At 37.9% G+C, this 20,904-nt stretch overlaps 1 protein-coding gene across 1 annotated transcript in view; it reads left to right on the top strand.

The window, feature by feature from the left end:
- Nucleotides 1-20,904, top strand: part of TMEM117 (transmembrane protein 117) — a 178,067-nt gene that overhangs the window by 154,126 nt on the left and 3,037 nt on the right. Inside the window, exon 7 of the mRNA XM_054280845.1 lies at nucleotides 14,691-14,820. Within this exon, the coding sequence (XP_054136820.1) occupies nucleotides 14,691-14,820 (130 nt within the window). The remainder of the gene's footprint in view (nucleotides 1-14,690; nucleotides 14,821-20,904) is intronic.

Raw genomic sequence — 20,904 nt, forward strand, 5'->3', positions numbered from 1 at the left:
TGTTGCTCTGTGGTAGGGGACTGGAAGGAAGAACAGCCTCTGCTCCCTTGACCTGCTAAAATTTAGATCAAGAGGTGAGACTTTTCCCAGCTCTACACATCTGTGCTCCAGTATCCTGGCTCCATTTTTAGCCTTCACTGAGATGATGGCTCCAATTTGACACAACTGTGTTGATTTGCAGACAAAATGCCTGGTTCATATTGGTGATGCTCAGAGTCTGAGCAGAGTTGTTATGTAGCCACTTCCATGCAACTTTTCTCAACCTAATTTTTGTATTCATTTTTCTAGCCGTAAAAATCTTGCTTTTCCTTTACATAGTGCTTGTAGGTATAAGAAACTTTGAACTGTCAAAAAAAAAAAAAAAAAAGAAAATGAAGTTTTTGTTCCACATACAGTTCTGGTAAATAAATTTCCACAGTGTGTCCCAATGCAAATATACACAGTTGTGGATTTCTTCTGCAAAGAGCTCTTCAGAAAGTGTTGCTCACTGGGACAGTGAGAGGCAATCAAGACAGTATTATCCAGTAAATGTATTTGATCTACTGTATCAATTAAGGGCGTTCTTTATTTCTAAGAGTTCTTTATAAGAATTTCGAGATTGCTACTGGAAAATCAGAAAAGTAGTGAGAATCTTAAAAAACTATAGCTAAACTGCAAGTTCCACTGGGGATAGAGTAACTGTGTCTTTATCGCCATTCACAGAACCATACAGGCTAGGTGGGCCTTCAGGTTGTATAAGAAAATTAAATAAAATTATTACTGTGTTTTGTGTCTAAATCATAGATTTCTGTAATATTAAAGGTAGAATGAGAACATGCGCTTAATTTTACTTAGTGATTTAGTTCCAAAAATGTAACACATTCTGGTAGAAATAATTGTGCAGAATCATAGTCATAAAAAGATAAATGTAGATATCAGTTATGTGATTAGTAATTGCCCCTTATATCATGGAATTCAGTGAACATTTTCAGTGCTTTTTTAGGGAAGTACAATGTTGTCACTAGTGCCAATTAAGTAGCAAGCCTCTAATAACTCTATCTTCTGTCAAAGAATCTGTTTCAGGGGGCTTCCCTCTCTTTATTAGCAAAAGGATTTCCATGTATCTAGTATAAGTTCATAGGAAACAATTAAGTGTTAAGAATTAGGCATGAGGGAATGTGGACTTGAATAGTATGTTTATCATAGGAAGAAAATAGTACTGCTTGCTTCTTAAATGATTGCTACAAGAGTTTAATGAGAGATATTTTCCTTGAATTTTGACTCAGCATTTAAAGCAAAAAGTTTGGCAGCTGACTGCAGGAAAACTCAGAACATAATTGGGAATGAGAGGCAAAAAAATTATTATTTTAGGAAGGAGCATTTAAATATAATACAAGTTCTTATTGTGAGTTTCTAACAAAAGGCTTGGTCATTCTAAGTGACTGTTAGGGAGTAGTCAGTACTTTGATCATTCTTTATATTGGTCAAGAATACAAGACAGGAAAATGTTAAAATGAATTTTGTGTACTTAAGCATTATGTATCCCCCTGTGCTATATTCCTATAGGAGCTTGTAATCTTCTATGGCTCACTTGAGCAAAAACTTTAAAAAAAATCTTTTCTGGTCAGTGGTTTTTGTAGCCTTGATCAAGGAATTCTCATTTGTGAATGACATTTTAAGTAGAAAGATTATGACCTGGAGTTTTCAGGTGTTTTCAGCATCTGCAAGGGTGTCTTCACTATAGGACATGAGAAATGTGTTTTTATTAGTAACTTAGATTTTGAATTTTTGCTTGCAGAATCCAGTGAAATTGAATTTTAGGCAGATCAGACCATTTGGCCAACCTCTGCTGTCAGGCATGCTGATGCAGACCAAAAGCCCAGTAGTCTTTAATTTCTAAATAGTACATTCCTGTAATAATAACCTGTCATGTGGTTCTACATTTTTCCCTGCATTGTAACTCTCCAATTCTGATTATAGATTCTTTGAAATTGCAGTAGTACTTGTTATAATCTGGTTTGCTCGTATTTCTTTCATATTTGCATATCTTGAAGCCATGCTTTGTACATGTAAAGTGGATAAGCCTCAGGAAAAATGTACTCTGTCTGAGGAGACAACAAAGCAATGGTCTCTGTTTTTTTTTTTAAACATGGCAGCAAGCCTATTGTTCTCTGGGCTCTAATTGCATTTACATAATTAATAACAGAACTACCCAGCCAAGTCAACACATAGCAGGTAGCACTGCTACAGACCAGCACATCCCTACATATGTTTTGTAGAGCATTTCTCGTGTACCAAAACTGCTACATCTAAGTGTGCAGTTTCTATCTATTCATTATTTTGGTAAATGTAGATTGCCTGGGACCCTCTGATGAATAATGACATGTTTGAATGAGCACAGCAAATTCAGTAGCAGACATTTGTTCTGTAGATGTGTTAGGAGAATTATAATTGATGCTTTTTTATCACTGAATGAAAGGAAGATAAAAGTGCTGCTATAAACTGAAAGTTGAAATAAATTATGTAAAATACATAATTCGCATAATGACTGTCCCTTTATAAATGTTCGTATTAAGTAACCATATCATTTGGGATAATTCCTCCTTGAGGAATGCTGTGAAAGAACAGCTCATTCATTTTCTTGACTGGGTGAATTGTTCTAAAACAGCTCCTCTGATGAGAAAATTGATTTAGCATTTCTTTAAACTATTGAAAACAATGCTTGAATTCTATACTTTCCTGTTCAGAAAGTTTCAGTAGCTGTGTCCACTGTTATGGTTTTGACTTGTTAAACTGGAGCTCCGCAGAAAAAACCACACACCTCTTGTCTGCATGCATATACACATGAGAACCTTGCTTTAAAACTCCACCTGGCCTATTAATCAGACTGGCAGAGTAATCACTCAGCTGCAGTTCCTCTGATTCATTGGTGGCAGTAATTAAAAGTTTTGGAGTTTGGAAGCCATGCACTTATCTGCAGGCATGATCCTGTGTCTATTTACTGCCCACATAACGGTGTCTCTGAGAACAGTCAACGTGTCATTTCCCAAAATTTTTGTCAGGAAAGTTCCTAAAATTAAAAACATGCACTTATGAATTAAGTCTATCACTAGTAGATGTTACAGAGGAAGTTGTGGGAGAAAAGACAGTAAAGGGAAAACAATTTAAGTGTTGTTGTTTGTGGCAAAAATTAGAGAGACACAGCGTTATGCGGGTAGATGAAAGAGCAAAATTTTTGAAAAGAGAAATAGTCCAAGAGACCATCTTCCCCTCCAAAAAGAGTGGCTCATGGGGTACTTATGATTTGCCTCAAAGAAAATTCTCTTGAATAGAAATTAGCAAGTTGTCTTCCAAAAGTAGCATCAGCAAGAGGGGAAAGGAATGTCGGAATGTCTTTCAGATCAAAAGTAAAGACTAAAGAGAAGGGTTGCAGGAGGACATCCTTCAAGAGTGTCTGTTAGTTTGGATAAGCTTCTTCCAAGAGCTGTAAATATGGTTTCTTATCTACACTGAATTTCCAAATTTTTTAAGCCTGTCCACCCTATCTCACCCTGTCTCATCTGTCTTTTTTTTTTTTTTAATTTTAATTCAGCCTTACCTTATGGTCAACATAGTTGCTATATTTAGATTAAAATCTCACTAGGAGAATACTTCAATTCATTGCATTCCACCAGCCTTTGATTTTGTCTTTGAGATTAAAAAACACACCTTAATAACATTTTCTCTGCACCTAAGGATTTTGATGGGAACAGTTTTGAAATTCAGACCAAACAGCTGTGTTTGCCAAGACCAGGGTGAGTTTGTGCAATTAGAACCTGGTTCACTGTGTTTTTGACAAGCTCTCCCATGAGGTTTCTAAATGCTGAAAACCTTTTAGGATGAAGTTCATGTTTTCTGCATGTGCTTGGCAAAGGCAGATATATTGCTCTAGTATAAAAAGCTGAAACTGCATTTTTCCTCTCTCATACTCAGGAAGTGAGTTTCACATGGGGCATCAGAGAGGAGGCTGTAGAAAAGAGTTATCTTCCCTAATTTTTATTCACATTGAAGACTATCCTTTTGGGTTATGATATTGTTCATTCTCTAAGGGATGTAATTTATGTAAGTGTAACATAGGGTACTAGCATTGCTTCCTCAAGGGATAAGAAAATGAATGGGTTATTTGGAGAGGGGAGGGCTGATAGGAAAGAGAGAGCTTAAGCAAATAATTCTGCAACTATTAAGAGGCATGCACTGTCTCTAATAAGAGGATATTCCATGTCACTGAACTGCAGAGAATGACTAATGTAATGCTGTGCCCTCAGTGGAAGATACACTACAGTACAGTAATCCCAGCCACACACCAGTTTTGTGTAGCCTCTTATTTACCAAAAATGATAAAACTAGTAGGCCTGTACTTACACAGGGAGACTTACTGTTTTCTTATTTTTCTCAGGGCCTGGAACAGATGTGCCTAATGGCCATACCACAGCTTTTGAGGATAAAACTGGAGGTAGAGGGGTAGGATGGAGATGGGGCTCAGGAGTTGGGATAAATTGCCTTCAGGAAATGAAGTTCTGTTTGCAAACAGTATGCTGATTCTGTGGATCCTACTAGCAGGCTAAAATTCAGGACAGAGAAAATATTTAAATTTCAACTTAAAAAACCAGAGGGAATTAGGAAGACCAAGTATATTCCATATTAATCTTGTCCCTGAAAAAAAAAAAAATTAGGTACAGATATCCATGTTTTGCAGTCAGCCTTTCTTCTCACAACATTTGCACACAGTTTCCTTTATTTTTCCTTACATGTTAGAACTGATATATTAATTAGTACAAGTTATGAAGAGGAAAATAATTTTGTAAAAGAGCTATTACCATTTTTTAAGGAAAAGGGAATTCACATTGACTTGTTTGCAAACTCCACATTTAAATTCATGAGACATTTCTCTCTGTGTTCCATATGCATTCAATGTTTTTACTTTATGTCACCTTCAGCTCTATTATTTTTTCAATATCAGTCAAATGCAGCATGTAATACTTGGGGTTTTTTCCAATGGAAATTTAATATTACTGTTTCACTACCTTAATTGCAGCAATCTGAACCCTTCACATGCAATTTTTTTTAGTTATAGCTAAACCAAAACAAGCTGGATGAAAATTTCAAACTGAGACCATTGGTCCAAATCGGCCACTTCAGATCACACTGAAAACCCAAGGCAATTTATAGTTTTCTTTGGAACCAGACACAAATTTTGAGGACTCAGAATAGGTGATGGTAAAGCTCTTCAGAGCACATATAATAATCCAAAGGAATTTTGTCCAGAACAGAGTGGCTCCTCAGCCATGCATTTCTAACATTGATGCAGCTTTGGGTTGATTTACTTTCCACCTACAGTGAATAACACACTGTAATCCCCTTGCTCCAGATGCTCTTTAGTTTTATAACACCATTTTTATTGTGCTGCAAAGCTTATAGCGAGGAAATACTGCTCAGGTATTTGACAGCAAATGTCTCTTCTCAGGTTTAGGTAACACTAAAAAACACCATTAAAATTTAAATATCAGGCAACAAGAAAATTCATGTATGTGGGTATTTGGAAGGAGAAGGAACAATATTCATTTTAATACAGCTGAAGTTGCTGCAGACAGTTGTCTTAATGTAAAGTCACTTTAGATCCCTAAGTAGAGCTTGCTATTCTCAAATAGGTACAAATGTCATTAGCAGTGTTTACAAATCCAGAAATGCCCCCGATACCATTTTACTGTTCAGCTGCAGTGTGCATATATTTCCTACAATGCAGTGGTATATGTTTCATTGCATGTACTTCTGCAATATTCTGATATTGTTGAAGATGATTATAGAGCAATATATTTTAAATTTATTTTTATTCTCCACATCATAGTCAGATATTTGGTTTCCTAGGGTACCAGAAAGATTGACTATTCTGTCGTAATTTCCCTTGACAGTAGGATGTAGTCTCAGTAAATGTGTAAATATAAGTATTGTGTATTATTAGTGAATGTTCATTTCTCCTATTCACCACAGAAATGGCTTTCATAAAGTGTGTCACTGAGGTAGTTAGAAAAGCCATTACAACTGGCTGGCGGTTTAGTGAAGTTTCAAGTAGAGAACAAGACACAGTTGCTTTACTGGAGCTGATATCTTTGTCTTTTACAGATACACAATATTGTAACATTAACACATTGTTTAACAGTTTAACAGAGTCAAGAATTAACTGGAAAAATTTTGACTGATGTTTCTCATTCAGATGGATTATCTCAACTGATAAGCTCAGCTGAGGTCAGACATGAGTGAGACAGTAAAAGAGTAAAAGCTCACAGAAAATATAGACACTGAAAAGCAAAGAGCATTTACTTTTGAGTACATTTTTTTAAATCAGCGTTGTCAGCATTTGTGAATAGCTATTCAACAGGTAAGAGTGATTTATAGTAAAGAGAATCCTCAGAGTGTCATCTTGGATGTATAAAACCTCACATTTGCCGGATGAATAAACTGCTGGACTTGCTCCTAGGACATCCTGGGAGTAAGTGCACAGAGGCTGTGCTTTATGGTGCCTGCCACTTTTCAGGAATGGATAAAGGGGTTTCACCTTGCTCCTGTTAGGCACTAATAAGTACTTAAAACTTAAAGGGTAGCTGTAGGACAGAACAGTCCTTGCCCCCAGCAGGAAATGGTGACCACTGCTATCCTGGTCACTACACTTCTCAAGATGTGAGACCTTCTAGTGTCTGTCCTTTCTTGTGCACTGGCTTGTTTTCAAACACAATTTGCTTGTAATGTAAGAAAATTAATGGATAGCCATTCACTCTTCACACTACTAGCAGTATTTGTCCTGTCAAGAAACTAGCAATGATCACTAGGGACCAGGGCAGTGTTGTGCTAAAAGATAATTAAAGACAGCCAGAATACAACTCCAGTCCTAGAGAATTTCATTGCTAAAGAAAATCCCAGAGGTAGAAGTGGTTAGACAGGTGGGTACAAGCAGTAGCAACTTTATTGGTCAGGATGACAGGTAAGCCAGGATATCTAATTCATGACATCCTAATGTTTTGTCATGCAAAAATAGAATAATAAAGAAGAAAGAGACAGACTAAAGCTCTTCAGCTGATAGAGAATTGCTCAGGAGGAAAAAAATCTCTAAATAGATAAAAAAATTATAGCCTGAACTCATAGACTGATTGAAGGAGCAGCTGTCTGTACATAGGTGTTGAAAGATCTAAAAGAATTTGAATGAAAGGAAGTGCCCTGTCCTTTAGTGTATGAAAGAGAAGAATTTATTGGTCAAAAAACAGACTAGGAGAAAGGTCTTTGCAGCAGCATTTCTGTATCAGTGGAGAACAGCACCCATGAAGGCCAGAGGGAAAGGTGCCAATGTAGCTGAATAGCAGATGATGAGAGCCTTGATAAAAATTTTAGCTGTGAGGTTTGGTAGGAATCTTCATATCTGTCACATGTTATGTAAAACAAATCTGCAGTATCAAGGCACTGCAAGGTTCTGAGGAGTGAATAGAGGATGATATCCAAGCCAGAGTCACAGGGGGAAGAGAGGGAGGTGCCATCTGTCATGAATCAGGCATAGAAATGCAACTTTCAGGAAAATGCAAGCATTCCTTATTTTGGGTGGACTGAAATACTGAGATTATTTTGAGCTTACTGTGGAAAGGCTAAATACCAATACAGACAGTTCAGTAACAAATTGTACTGTTTTGAGGACATGTGCATGCGCAGCTTTGTCTATGCTCAAATTGCATTAGTGTATAGATTCAGAGTGCAGAGTGCTTATTTGGGTCCTATGTGGCCTGGGAACTGTTGCCTTTAAATAAGCAGAAATAGATAATAGACAAAGGATTCTCTAATGATTTTTTTCATGGAAGAGGTCATTCAAGGCCAGGCATGCATTGCTGCTCTCTAATAGAGGGAGTTATTGCAGTCTTATTATTTTCTCAAATGAGAGAAAACCAGCAAGATTTGCAGTGGTCTTTCTAGAGACAGGAGCTTGAAGAAGCTAAGCAAAGACTGAGGAGGGAAGAGCACAAAAATTATGGAGAGCAACAGAATGGTTGTGTATATATTAATGCATTGCCATATAGTGCAGGGATAGCCTTTCTATACCTATGTCTGGTCCTTGGAGTTGTCTTCAATCTTCTATCTCTGCACCTTGGATCTCAACTGAAGCAGTTATTCCACCACTGCAATGTTTTTTCCATATTTTAAAATCTTTAAATCAACACTGAGTGATAAAGTGATAAAAGGTGAAGCAGTGTCTCCAATAAGGGTCTTGGTACCACAGTTCCTGATGGAGTTTTGTTATCATTATTGTCAGTAACAATCCAGACAGGTGAAGCAAAAAGAGATGACCAGATCAAATAAAATTTTATGGACTTGAAAAATATGAAGAGATTAGCATTGATAGTTCCAACATGAAAGAGTTCTGAAGAATAGTGTGTCATCTTTCACTGTGGGAGCTGAGTAGCCCCACTGAAGCCATCTAGCTATACAGGTGGTAACATTAAGAGTAGATGTATTTTATTGTTTAACAAGGGCTAAAACCAGCACTGCCTATCAAACTGTCTTCCTATATTTGTCAAAGAACAGAAGGTCAGAAGGTGAGCAGTAAGCTTGATCTCACAAGCATGAAAGTGATTTCTAGTCATGGCCACTGACTTCCTTTCTTACCTATGTTTGAATGAAATATTATAAATATATTTGCAGTTTAGTGGCTCAGAGATCTGTCAGCTGTAGACATCACTGTGAGTTGCAGCACTGCAATGAAGTTAGACATAACCACAGAGGAGTTGGGCCTTTGTCTCTGAATTCTGGCTGTTCATTTCTTACTTCAAACACTTGCAAAAATACAAAACCATTGCATCTCCTGAAATCTCCTCATGAAGTCTGTGTCCATCATGTTCTAAGATGCAAAGATATCTGAAAACAGTCTTCACCTCAAAATGTTTTTAATAAATACATAAAAATTGCTATAGGCATTTATTCACATGCACATTCAAATGCACATTTTCTCAGTTCCTGCCCTGTTTTTATTTACTGTTTTGAGACATTTAAAGTACAAGTATGTTCATAGCATTAAATATAGCATATGTCATCATTACTTAAAGCAGAAATATTCAGTGTGCATTATTTCTCTTCCCCTGATATTCCTCTCTAACACTGAAATTTCAGCAGTGTTAATATTGTTCTTAGTGTTATTTCATATTTAATGAACACACCAAGAGCTACATGCAAACAGGAAGAGTAATAAAACCGTGGCACATTTGTTCACCATTAGTTATCAGTGTTTTCTAATCATGCTCCCACGTTCTCTGTGGCATTTTTCCCTGGGAGGAGAGGCTTATGGCTGAGGCAGGTGGGGCTGTGTGTGCATGATGCATGGGATGTGGTTGGCTGAGGGCTAGCATTCCCCTCCCAGACAGCTAATGATCCTGATTTGATCCTGCCAGCACCTGCTCCTCATCCTCTGGGGACATGGCCCAGAACATGCAACAAAAAACACCAAGGACCCATCCTGCACAAACAGGACACTAGGCATTGCCAATATGCTCCTGGGCAGCTGTGTGTCCTGGCTTGAATGGTCAGGAGAGGGCTGCCCAGGAAATGCCTTCTCTTTCCCTGAGACAATGGCAAAAAATGACCAGATCATATCGGAAAGTCTGGCTTTGATGCTTAGTTACCATTCTAAAAATATCTTTACTTAAAGAGGTACCAAACTGGTGCTGCTAGCTGCACTGCAGGCTCTTAAACTAACACCTGACATTGCAGCAGAGAGTATGTGCATCTGTTTGGCCTGGGTAGCTAGAACCAAAGCAAAGAGAATCAAAATACCATGATATCCTCAGGTTTTTTCTGTGCTTCTGCATTTAATGAGGTAGCTGAGGGAAATCACAGGTACTCTCTGCCCATTGCAACACCAGGATGAGACCCTCAGTGATTTTAAATTCATCCTCTGGCTGCCCTTTCCTCAACGACTAGAGTGAAATGAGGCAATAACCTTATTTGATTTGCACATGCCACAGAACTTTCCACTGAGGTTAGAGACCTCTGAGCGGCTGATTTAAGCCTGCTGGTTCTGGGTTGGCTCTGTCTCCACACACAGAGTGGATGTGTGCTGCAGCCCCATCCCCCCAAGCTGGGAACCACTGAACTCAATGAATATTAGAAATCTGATGTCAGTGAAGTCAATGAATATTAGAAATCTGATGCTGATGGATTTAAAGGAGAAACAATCTGTTTGTGCAGTATGAAAGGTACATATATGAGCTAACCTTGTGCTTGTACAGCTTTATTTTTACAATTCTGCAATGCATTCTAAATATGGTATTTTGGGCCCAGTTCCTAATGAGACCCCACAAATGGTAGAGTACAGGCACCTCAGCAATGAGGACTAAAGCTGATCAAGTGAACTTTGCATAATTATGAGCTGAAATCTTTAAAAACATAACACAGGGCACTCATATTCCAGTGGTGTGCACAGACTGATACCAGAGGCCATAGAGAGAAAACAATGTGTAGGGAAAGGTGATGCAGGCCTGAGCTATGTTCCAGAGTGGGAAGTGTTTGTATTTATGGGCTTGAACATTTGGTCTATTTGTGAAGCTGTTGTAAGTGAGGTGGAGTATATCTACAAGGCATCTTGAATTTCTTAGGAAAATGTTTTTCTGGATATTGCTGAAATTAAGTTGTCTTTTGGCTGTCAGTAAGGGAAAAACCAAACACATTCAAAAGATTTTGGACAACATTTTCTTAGAATCTAGATAGTAAAATGGCCACTTTGTTGGGCTTGGATTTGATAGCCTGATATTGGCATTAGCCTGAAAATGTAATAATAATCTACTTTTCTTTGGCACAGTAATAATACTACAGCTATGTATCTGCAGGTGATAATGTCTGTGGACAGTTGACACTCACACTTAGTAAAACAGTGAGTCAAATGAAGATCCAAAGGCTATTTAATCCCTAACTTAAAGCTTCATTTTCCTAACTGCTGCATCTGTAGTGACTTCCATAGAAGTAGGTAGGTTTGACTCATTATTTTCATTTCCTTATCATAAAATTGCTTTCAAATACATTTTATTATTTGTTGGTGGCTTTAAAAAATATTTTATTTTTGTAATTTCATGTGACTGTTCTTAAAGAACAGACTGCATAAATGTTCTGATAAAGGTGTTGCATTCAAAATTTTGTTTATGGGGGAGGAAGGCTTTACATATAAAGCCAAGATTTTATTATAAGTGTTATTTTTAAACAGTGTAATCCACTGATTATTAGTTGAGATCTAATCATTACAGAAAAGAATACTTTTGTGCAGAAAGAAGTTTCAGTAGTAGTAGTAGTAGTAATAGTAGTAGTGATTAATAATAATAATAATGATAACAATGTCTAAATTCTTATGCATACACTTCTTAGTTTCTATTGCTTTTCCTTATGTTTCATCCATCCTCCCTCTGTTCCTGTGGTTCTTGAAACAGGCAGTTTCAGCCTGATGGGGTTCAGTGGGAGCATTATGCATGTCATTGGCATCTGGACTCCTTGGCTGGGAAGGATATGATCTTCATCATGATGGTTTCTTTTTTCTTGTACTAGAAGCTGCTTGGGGCTGTTTTTATGTTTGATAACATGTTTAGACCTTGCTGTTTCCTCCTTGATCTGAAGCTTCACATTACAGATAGGTTTTACAGGTAGCGTCTTATGTGAGATACTTTGTTCTCCTTGTTACCCCTAAAAGTAGTTTTGCCCAGCCCAGATCTGCATTTCTTTAGCTGAACACCAGTGAGTTGTTTATAGCTGTGAGGTCTGCAGCACCAGCCTGTGCCCATCTCTGCAGTTATGGCCACACCACATTTACAGTGCTTCAGTGTAATAAGGGCCATGATACAATTCGGGCGTGCTTCACACAGTATGGGGCATATATGTAGAAAATGTTATCACTCAGATCCAGATGAGAAAAAACTCTTTTTAATAAAAAACTCAGATGCAGAGACACAGACCATTGCAAAATTCTGCATGGTGGAATTTTATCTGTAAATCAGCAAAAGGCACAGTAGGAGCCTTGGGGCAAGGCAGGAACAGGAGGCCAAATTTATAGACCCGTGTTTACTTATAACTAACGCAGAGTTCACAGTTCTCCATTCATTTACTTTCAGGAATATGTAATTTATTTCTTCCTATTTTTTCCTGGGTGAGAGTATGTATGAGTTGACAAGAGACACCAGTCCTGAGATGTATATTAGAAACAGTGAACTGAAAGTGTGCACACATAAAATTTTTATCTCTGGGAATTTTTTGAATGCCTACCCCCTGCAAGAGGATGTCTACAGATGCAGGGTAAGGGACTGGGCAGGAATTACCAGGAGTGCATGTGTTGCATTAATGATGAGGCAAAATGACAGCATCCTTATTTTCTTATCTTCTACATCTGTAAACTGGCACTTTCTGCATTTCTGTGAACATTAAGAACTAGGTAAAGGGTGTCAGATTTTCTCCTTGCCTGCACTTCTGTTAATCCATTTAACTCAGTATAACAAATAGTTAGCACAGATCAGCTGTCAGGCTGTGTGTTTTCCAGATCATAAAACTCTTCCATTTCCCTTTCATTGTAGAAAATGCTGGAGATCTTAGCAAGTCTTGGAAGTTAAGTTATATATAGTGATTAATCTTTCAGATTTCAGAGGTCATATATAGAATAGAATAGAATAGAATAGAATAGAATAGAATAGAATAGAATAGAATAGAATATCCTCAGTTGAAAGGGACCCAGAAGGACTGCTTCTGGCTCTGCGCTGGACAACCCCAAGAATCACACCATGTGCCTGAGGCTGTTGTCCAAACACTTCTTCAACTCTGTCAGGCTGGTGCTGTGACCATTTCCCTGGGGAGCCTGTTCCAGTACTTAACCACTCTTTGGGGAGAAACCTTTTGAGGTGTATAACATAAATCTCCCATGACAGAGTTTCAGGTCATACCCTTGGGTTCTGTCACTGGTCACCGCAGAGCAGACATCAGTGTCTACCCCTCCTCTTCCCCTCATGAGGAAGCTGCAGACTGCAATGAGGTCTCTCTTCAGTCTCCTCTTCTCCAGGCTGAACAGACCAAATGACCACAGTCACTCCTCACAGAGCTTCCCCTCAAGGTCCTTTACCATCTTTGTTGTCCTCCTTTGGACACTTTGTAATTCCTTTATATCTGTCTCATAATATGGCCTCCAAACCTGCCCCCAGCACTCGAGGTGAGGCTGCCCCAGAGCAGAGCAGGGCAATCCCCTCCCTTGCCTGGCTGGTGATGCTGGGCCTGATGCACCCTGGACAGGGTTGGCCCTCCTGGCTGCCAGGGCACTGCTGGCTCAAATTAAACTTGCCATTGATCAGGACCCCCAGGTCCCTTCCTCCAGCACTGCTTTCCAGTATTGCACTTCCCAGTGTGTTGGGAACAGACAGGGTTGCCCTATCCCAGGTGCAGAATTTGGCACTTGTCTTGGTTAAACTTTATACAGTTGGTGGTTGCCCAGCCCTCTGATTTGCCAAAATCTCTCTGCAGGACCTCTCTGCCTTTCAGGGAGTCAACAGCTCCTCCCAATTTAGTAGATGATTCTTGGTTTTGAATATTTTTTTTATTACTCTGTAAGAAAACTTCCTATCCTTACAAAACTGAAAATTGAATAATGGAATTGGTTGTCACAGGAAAACAGCTATGCTGGAATGGTTTTCATGTGAAAGAATGAGAAGTCATTCATAGAGTTCTTCACATTTTGGATTCCTTTATTTTATTTTTAGTAATTCAGGCACTTGTGGCACCCGCTTGTTGAATACAAATCAAGGAGTGTGCATGGGAAGAGGGGCAGTGTGTTTGTAACAGGAGATCATCAACAATCTGCAGTGCACAGAGTAAAGACACTGGCAGTAATCATCCTGATTCCAGCACTATTGCTTTCAGTTTGGGCTCTAATGAGCCATGCTGTCATACCCATTTTAAAGTGACTGATGGTGGGTACAGATAACCAAGTGAAAAATTCCTTTAAATGCAGCTCTTCCTCAGCTGGGGTACCACACACTACCAAAATTTGCATAATGCTAGGTAAGAGCTTCCACATTTCCAGCATTACCTTGTCAGCTGAAATATGGCAGTGGAGAAAACTGTGCTTGGGTTGATTCAGGAAGATTATACTGAAGGGCCTGCACTCACAGTGATTGTTTATTTAAATGTATGAAGGCAAAATACAGAAAACACCCTGCAAGCTGAACAAGTAGAATGCAGATAAATGTGATGTTTGAAAGGCTTAGGCCACCTTTGCCAATCTCATACCTGTAAACTGTTTGCCAAATTACAAATTACTAAGAGTAAGTAGCATAGCAAGGTTTTTATATAGGTATTCATAGTGTTGCCAGGTTTTAAATAAGTATTCTTATCCTTATTCTGTTTTGTGCTATCAGCTGGTAAGTTGGATTCAGTACCGTCATTCTGGGATGAACTTTGTATACACATTTTATACAATTACATGGAGTTGAGGTAAAAATTATGTTGTAATATCTGATATAAATGAGGTATTCTATTTTAAGTAGGTCAGTCAAATTTAAAGTGAGAAAATCCAATAATGGAGGCTTAAATGTAGAACATTTCTGTTTTATTACTTTAAGCCATTTTAAAGGCAAAAATATACTGTGAAATCTTACTTTTAGGCTCTTATTTTTCTTTTTTAACAGGACTGGGAGTTTCCACATTTTATGGGTGATGTTGAAGTGAATCTTCCAGGCTTGCCTTCAGCACACATGCAATTCAAAGTACCTTATTTCCAAAAGATGCTGAAAGAGGAATATCACATACACATAACAGGTAGGTAATCTTACAGATCGTGACTCAGTCACACAGTGAGCTGCTTCTATGTAACAAATGGTATGCTACCATGGTCTTAAATGTGTATTTTTTTGTGTTTGTCCCAGACTTTTTCTGTCTCTTTATCTGTCCATATCCATATTCTCCATATATAACCATTTCAAGGAAATGAGGAACCTGTATCTTACAAATCAGAGTGGCCTGCTATTTCTCATGGATTTCAGCAACTTCTTGTGACGTTAAGTAATACATAATGTAACTTCAGACATCTTTTATCTAAAATTGCTCTCTCAGGGAAATTAGCTGCTTATTTCATCTCCAAATCTCTTATGCTTTCAGATGCCTTTGCTATGATTTATGCTAATATCTTTTTATAACTTCGGTCATTCTCATCTGGCAAAGGCCACTCATAACCCTACTTCCATTAGTCATCTAACAAGAAGCAGACAGTTAAATAACCTCAAATAAAATAGAATTGCAGTTATTGAAATGGATGATACATATAGATAAAAAGTACCTGATCCTTGCATACTGTGAATCAGTATTTTAATAACAGTAGGGAATGAAAAAGAGAAGGAGGTTAAATAGGGATAAATATTTTGGTATTACCTTCAAGCTATACAAAAGGAGTATAGCTCCTCTCCCTACATTGAGAAGAGATGGATAATAATGGATAGCAGAAGAATGCAGGTGTGAATTGGCAGGGGTCTTTAACTGCTAATATAAAAAGTCACAGCACGTGACGCCACACAGAAATAAAATAGATGAGGGCAACCAAGGACAAGCCAAAAGAAACTCCTGCAGACCAGGGACAAAAGGAGCATTCAGAGATGATACAAAGATAAGGCCAAGAGTTAGCAGGTGAGTCACAAGCTCAGCAGACAGCTGGAGCAGAGGGAAGAAAATGTGTCAAGGAAAGAATGACACCAGCACTGAGCTGAGGCAGACTGAATGAGGCCTCAGAAAGAAGTGTTTTCAGCAGAGAATGCAGAAATGAGATTAAAACACAGAAAAGAAGATAAAAATAGTGCAGAAGGTACCTGTTGGCTATTGACTGAGGGAAGGCAAATGGGCCAGCAGGAATTACAGATGGAGGGATAGAAAGTTTTCAAAATTGAAGGTAGGTGCCCTGCTGGAATGCTGACAGAGAACAGCCAGCTAACGAGGAGAAAGAAGAGCTGGTACATATCTGAGGGAGACCATTGAGCCATTAGTGGTTTATGGAACAGGATAAAATAAATTATGACCAATCAGTGACTAGAAGGTGTAGGGTGAGAGGAGATGTTATGTGTACATGATGAACACATTTTTCTCTCCCAAGTGAGCAGAAAGAGAAAGGAGCAGAGGAAAAAAAATTAGTTTAAGCATCAGATATTTTATGTGAATTACAGGTATGAAATTCAGGGATAGCAAAAATGATTTTTTTTTTCCTTTTTCTCAAGCTAGGGAATTAATTTGGAGGGGCTCAGTCCCACAAGGTTCCCAGATGCCATCCTGTTATTCCATTGTATCAGGAAAAGTAGTGGAATGGATGCACAGAGGAGTAGGGAAAATGGCTGAGGCATGGTAGGTTGGGCTGTGTCACCAGATACAGACACTTGGCATATAATTAATGGGTGATGGAAGAGGAATTGAAGAGCAAAGAACAGTTTTGCATTGCAGAAGAGACAGAGACACAGATGATAATCAAAGAATAAACAAGAGCAAAGAACATAAATTAGTGATCAGAAATGCAATCAGTAGCAATGCTGCTGTTTGAAAACAGGCCAACCAAATAAAACCAATATTTATGCATTGTAGTCTTCTGCAGAGAGGACTGGAATCCTTTCTGATTTTCTAGTGAGAAGGCATTCTTTTAATGAGGATGAGATAATGAATGAGGGCTGAGGAAAATTTTTCCCTGCTCAGCATTAACAAGATCCATTTATTAGATTCGCCAGACAAATCAATCCATTTGACTGCACATCACGTATCCTGTCTACTGAGAGCCTGTTTTATCTCAGAGCTAGTCCACCCTTTAGGAGATCTAATAAACAGCCATAACACATGGCACAAGAACCTCCCTTTGGGTAAGTTTTGCTTGAACCATCTGTTCTTGCCATCAGTTCTTGTCTTAGGTTAGGGCATCATGTTGGATAATTTGCAAGCTCTAGTGACTGTCTGGATGTGCAGATACTTGAATATTCTACTCAAATCAAGGTGTAGAATATTTGAAAAGAAAAAAAACTAATTTTATATTTATATATATATATTTATATAAAATCAAGATTTATATAATTCAATCTAAAATGATGGACATGAATGCAACTACAGCAGGTGACATGGGGGTAGAACAATGGTAACAACAGGGAACCAGCTTTATTTAAGCCCTGTTTAATACACAGAATCCAGAATTTAAATTTAACCATAGGACTTTTAAGTAACAAGCAGGAAATGAACACTGAGGCCTGAAAAATATTTATTTTAGTACTAGCTACATAGATAAATCCAGGCTGTAAATCTATGACTTGTGCTCTAATTTTTAGAAACTGAAAACCATTTTCTCCCAAATAGCAAGGAGAAAGAAAGCATGGCTGAAATAACATTTGCCATCCTTTTCCTGGCAAAGTTTATTCTTTATTAGTTCTTACACAGTCTGTTTTAGTCACCATTAATTGAGATAAATAAAAGCAGTTCTATTCAATATTGTTTTTTCAAATAAGCAATGGTCCCACAAAGGAGCAGCTCTAAGGAAAGCAACATTCTGAGGAGTCAAGGATTTCAAGCCACCATTCTGTTGGTTTGTCCTTGATGGTTGGTTTGTCCTTGATGGCTTTGAGCAAGTTGTGTATAGATGAATAATTTCAGCTGCATGCTATGTGTTGCCTGCTCTCCTGACTTTGTCACAAGTCTTAAGACAGTTGCGCTTTTTCTTTTTCTTTTTCTTTTTCTTTTTCTTTTTCTTTTCTATTATTTTGTCTTAAAAACTTATCTCCTGAATACAGTGAGTAAATGAGAATTTCAGCTTTCATAAAATAAAGATCATGATTGCAGAGAAAAAAAAAATAAAATTTGCTTCTGCATAATTCAGTTTCTAAAAGGGCAGAAAAATACAACTATACAAGGTATATTATTTTAACCCATGATACCTTAAACTAATAACATACTTCCTTAGTCCTGACTTATAATTTCTTAATGTTGTTGGCAGTAATAGTGAATTAACATCTTCTGACTCTTCAGTGTAATTTCGAATTTATTGTAAAAAGCTATCTTATTTTTACTGGTAAGTGAGTACCTCATTTTACTCATTTGTTTGCAGCTAGGAACTCCTTGCAATACTCCTTACTGAGTATTAAATATTTTCATTCTGTTTTGGTAGCCACTTTTTTTTTTGTGAACATTTAAAACAACTTGAATTCCTGCATCTGCTTGGCTCATCTGGATTTCCCTTGACAGATGGTTCACTGCAAAGTGTGTGTTTTCCTTTTTAGGCTGATGTTTATGAAAATACATAGTCTATCCTAGTTTCTGTAATACCCAAGGAAATTTGTAAAACTTAAAACAAATTTTGTTCAGCTTTTTTTTGTGATTAAAAGAGACTGGCTAGGGGGCCTGCCTTGTACCCTTTAATGGTAGCATTGGAAATCCAAGAGCATCTACTGTCAAGTATGCAGGTAATTTTCAAACTGGAAATGTCACTATTTAGGTATCAGAAGAGATGGGAGATTTCTCTGAGTGTTTGTAACATGTTTCTGAGGGCTCTCTGACCCAAGTACCCTTCCACCCAAAGGAGGAATCATCACCTTCATAGCTGGGCAGTTACCAGCATGGCTGGCTGGTGGAGTTAAGCCAACAGCGTGTCTAGATTCAGCCCAAGCTTACACAGGGTAGCCTGAGAGAGTCTGTGGGCAAAAATAGAAAGGTTAGAGGTAAAACCAAAGCTTTCCATGCACACAGACGTGAAAAAACCTCAGAGGATTAACATCTTATATCAGCTGTGAGTGGTCTGTCTGTATGCATGTATCTAGCTAATAGCACCAATGTGACAGAAGATAGGAAGAACATTTCAAATGTTTTACAGCAGTGTCTGAGTGGTTTTAGACACAAATTACAGTTGAAGTAGAAGTCTAAAGCAAACATGTCCTACACTAGCCTCTGGCTGTGGTTGCACAGCATGAGGCTGCTTGTGTCTAGCCTTATTAAGTAGAATTTTCACATTACCTCCTGACCTCAGTAAAATTCCTGAGGATTAGCTTCTACATGAGATCCTTTTGTTGGGAAATGAATGGTCTGTTCCAGAGTGGGCATACAAAAATAAAACTGCTCCAGAATCAGCAGCTGTTTTGGAATATTGGGATATATTCCAAGTATTGTGTGGAGGATTGCCCAAAAATCTTGTTTGATGGTGAAAATATGTGAATTTCTGGAAAAGAGAAAAATAAAAATCCATACTTCTTTCAAAATGAGAAGACCCCTGGCATTCATGTGTAGTGCACAGTTGTTGAGCTTCAGCAGTGGGGGGAGACTGTTTCTAAGCAGAGTTCTGTACAGGCTGATGCTCAGAGCATGGTCTTATGATGGAGGTCCAAGCTGCCACAAGTGGAGGTTATTGTAGAGTCAAGATTTCCTTTCTGGTGAGTGTTCTAGCCAGGAGAATAGAATCCTCTTCAACAGACATGCTTTGTCAGAAAACAGGAGTGAATTTTCATCCCCAAATACTGGTTGTAGTCTACAGTGCCTATAAAATCATGACACATTTTACATCACAGCCTGACAAGGAAACTAACACTCTTGGGTCCAATTTTTATTTTGGGGGATCTTTGTTGCATCAAATTGCAATATTGTACCATGTTTCCAAATACACCAAATCTGATTCCTAACTATCCAAATATTATGTGCAGCATGTAAAGTGTCAGTGCTGTGAAAGTTATAAAGTTTTTAACCAGGTCACTTTTCAGGTAGCGCATGGCTGAATGACACAACCTATTTTCCCACATGACTTTTTTCATTGTTAACTTGTTAACTATTGAAGACCGGATAAAATTCTTTTCTGTTTGCTGAAATGATCGAATAGCCTTCCAGTCTTGAGAGCTGATCCTATTACATTCTTCCATTTCAGATTTTGTCTTTGAATAAACCACTTTCCATCCCAGAAGGGCTAAGTGAGGTCAGGTATATGCCAGTATTGTATATATATATATACACAAATTTCACTAAAGTAGGGCCAACTCTAAAGCAGCAGTAATACTAATCCTACAGAAGCTGGGTAAAAGACAACTTAAATGACTTTGTAGTGTGGGGCTCCAGTTTCCCATGTCACTTTTAATCTGTAATGAAACTTGAAATTTTTTAAAATAAAATTAGTATCTGTACCTTCATAATACATTTATTATAATCCTTTGAAAACTTACAAACTTGAGTTTGTTCATGTGCAAGATCAAAGGTTGTGATTGACTTTTCATTTACTTAGCCTATTTCCTATATAAGCTTGATATATGACTTAAAGTTTTCTATGAAAATGATTATGCTAAAATTAAGTTGCAATAGACAATCATTTAATATACATACATTACAAACATTTAAGTTATAATGTTAAAGCTTGGTCAATATATTAAATCTCTGTATAACCACATTTGAGCACAATGACATCTTTGTGCTCCAAAGCATCTCAGATGTAGAAGGATGGCTGGGTTGGCTTCTTTGGCTGTCGTGCTAGCTAGCACAGCAGTGAATACCTGTCTTAGAGAGGGATAGATGGCAGAGGACACGAAAGAGGTAAATACTTTCTGTGAGTAACCAAGACAGCACTAACTCAGTCATTTTGTTTCTAAGGACATTAATGCAGCCCTTGGATAAAGGGATTATTGAGTAGGAGCAGAAAGATGTCATTGTGTTCATATATGGTTATAGTGAGACTGTTACTCATACACAGCCTTTGGTTCTGGTGACAACTGTATTCAAAAGAAAAGGAAAATTTATAGAGCTCATCAAGCATAACAGTGAAGCAAAAGGTGAAAAAATTGGCTGAGAATAAGAAATTTAAGGATTTTTGAGAAAATCTGCTATAGAATGGCAGCTGTTCTCAGTCAGCTAGCTGTCATTTAG

Source organism: Melozone crissalis, unplaced genomic scaffold, assembly GCF_028551555.1.
Source record: "Melozone crissalis strain CALT ecotype California unplaced genomic scaffold, PUWL_Pcris_2 ptg000004l_1, whole genome shotgun sequence".
In the NCBI taxonomy this organism is placed as follows: Eukaryota; Metazoa; Chordata; class Aves; order Passeriformes; family Passerellidae; genus Melozone; species Melozone crissalis.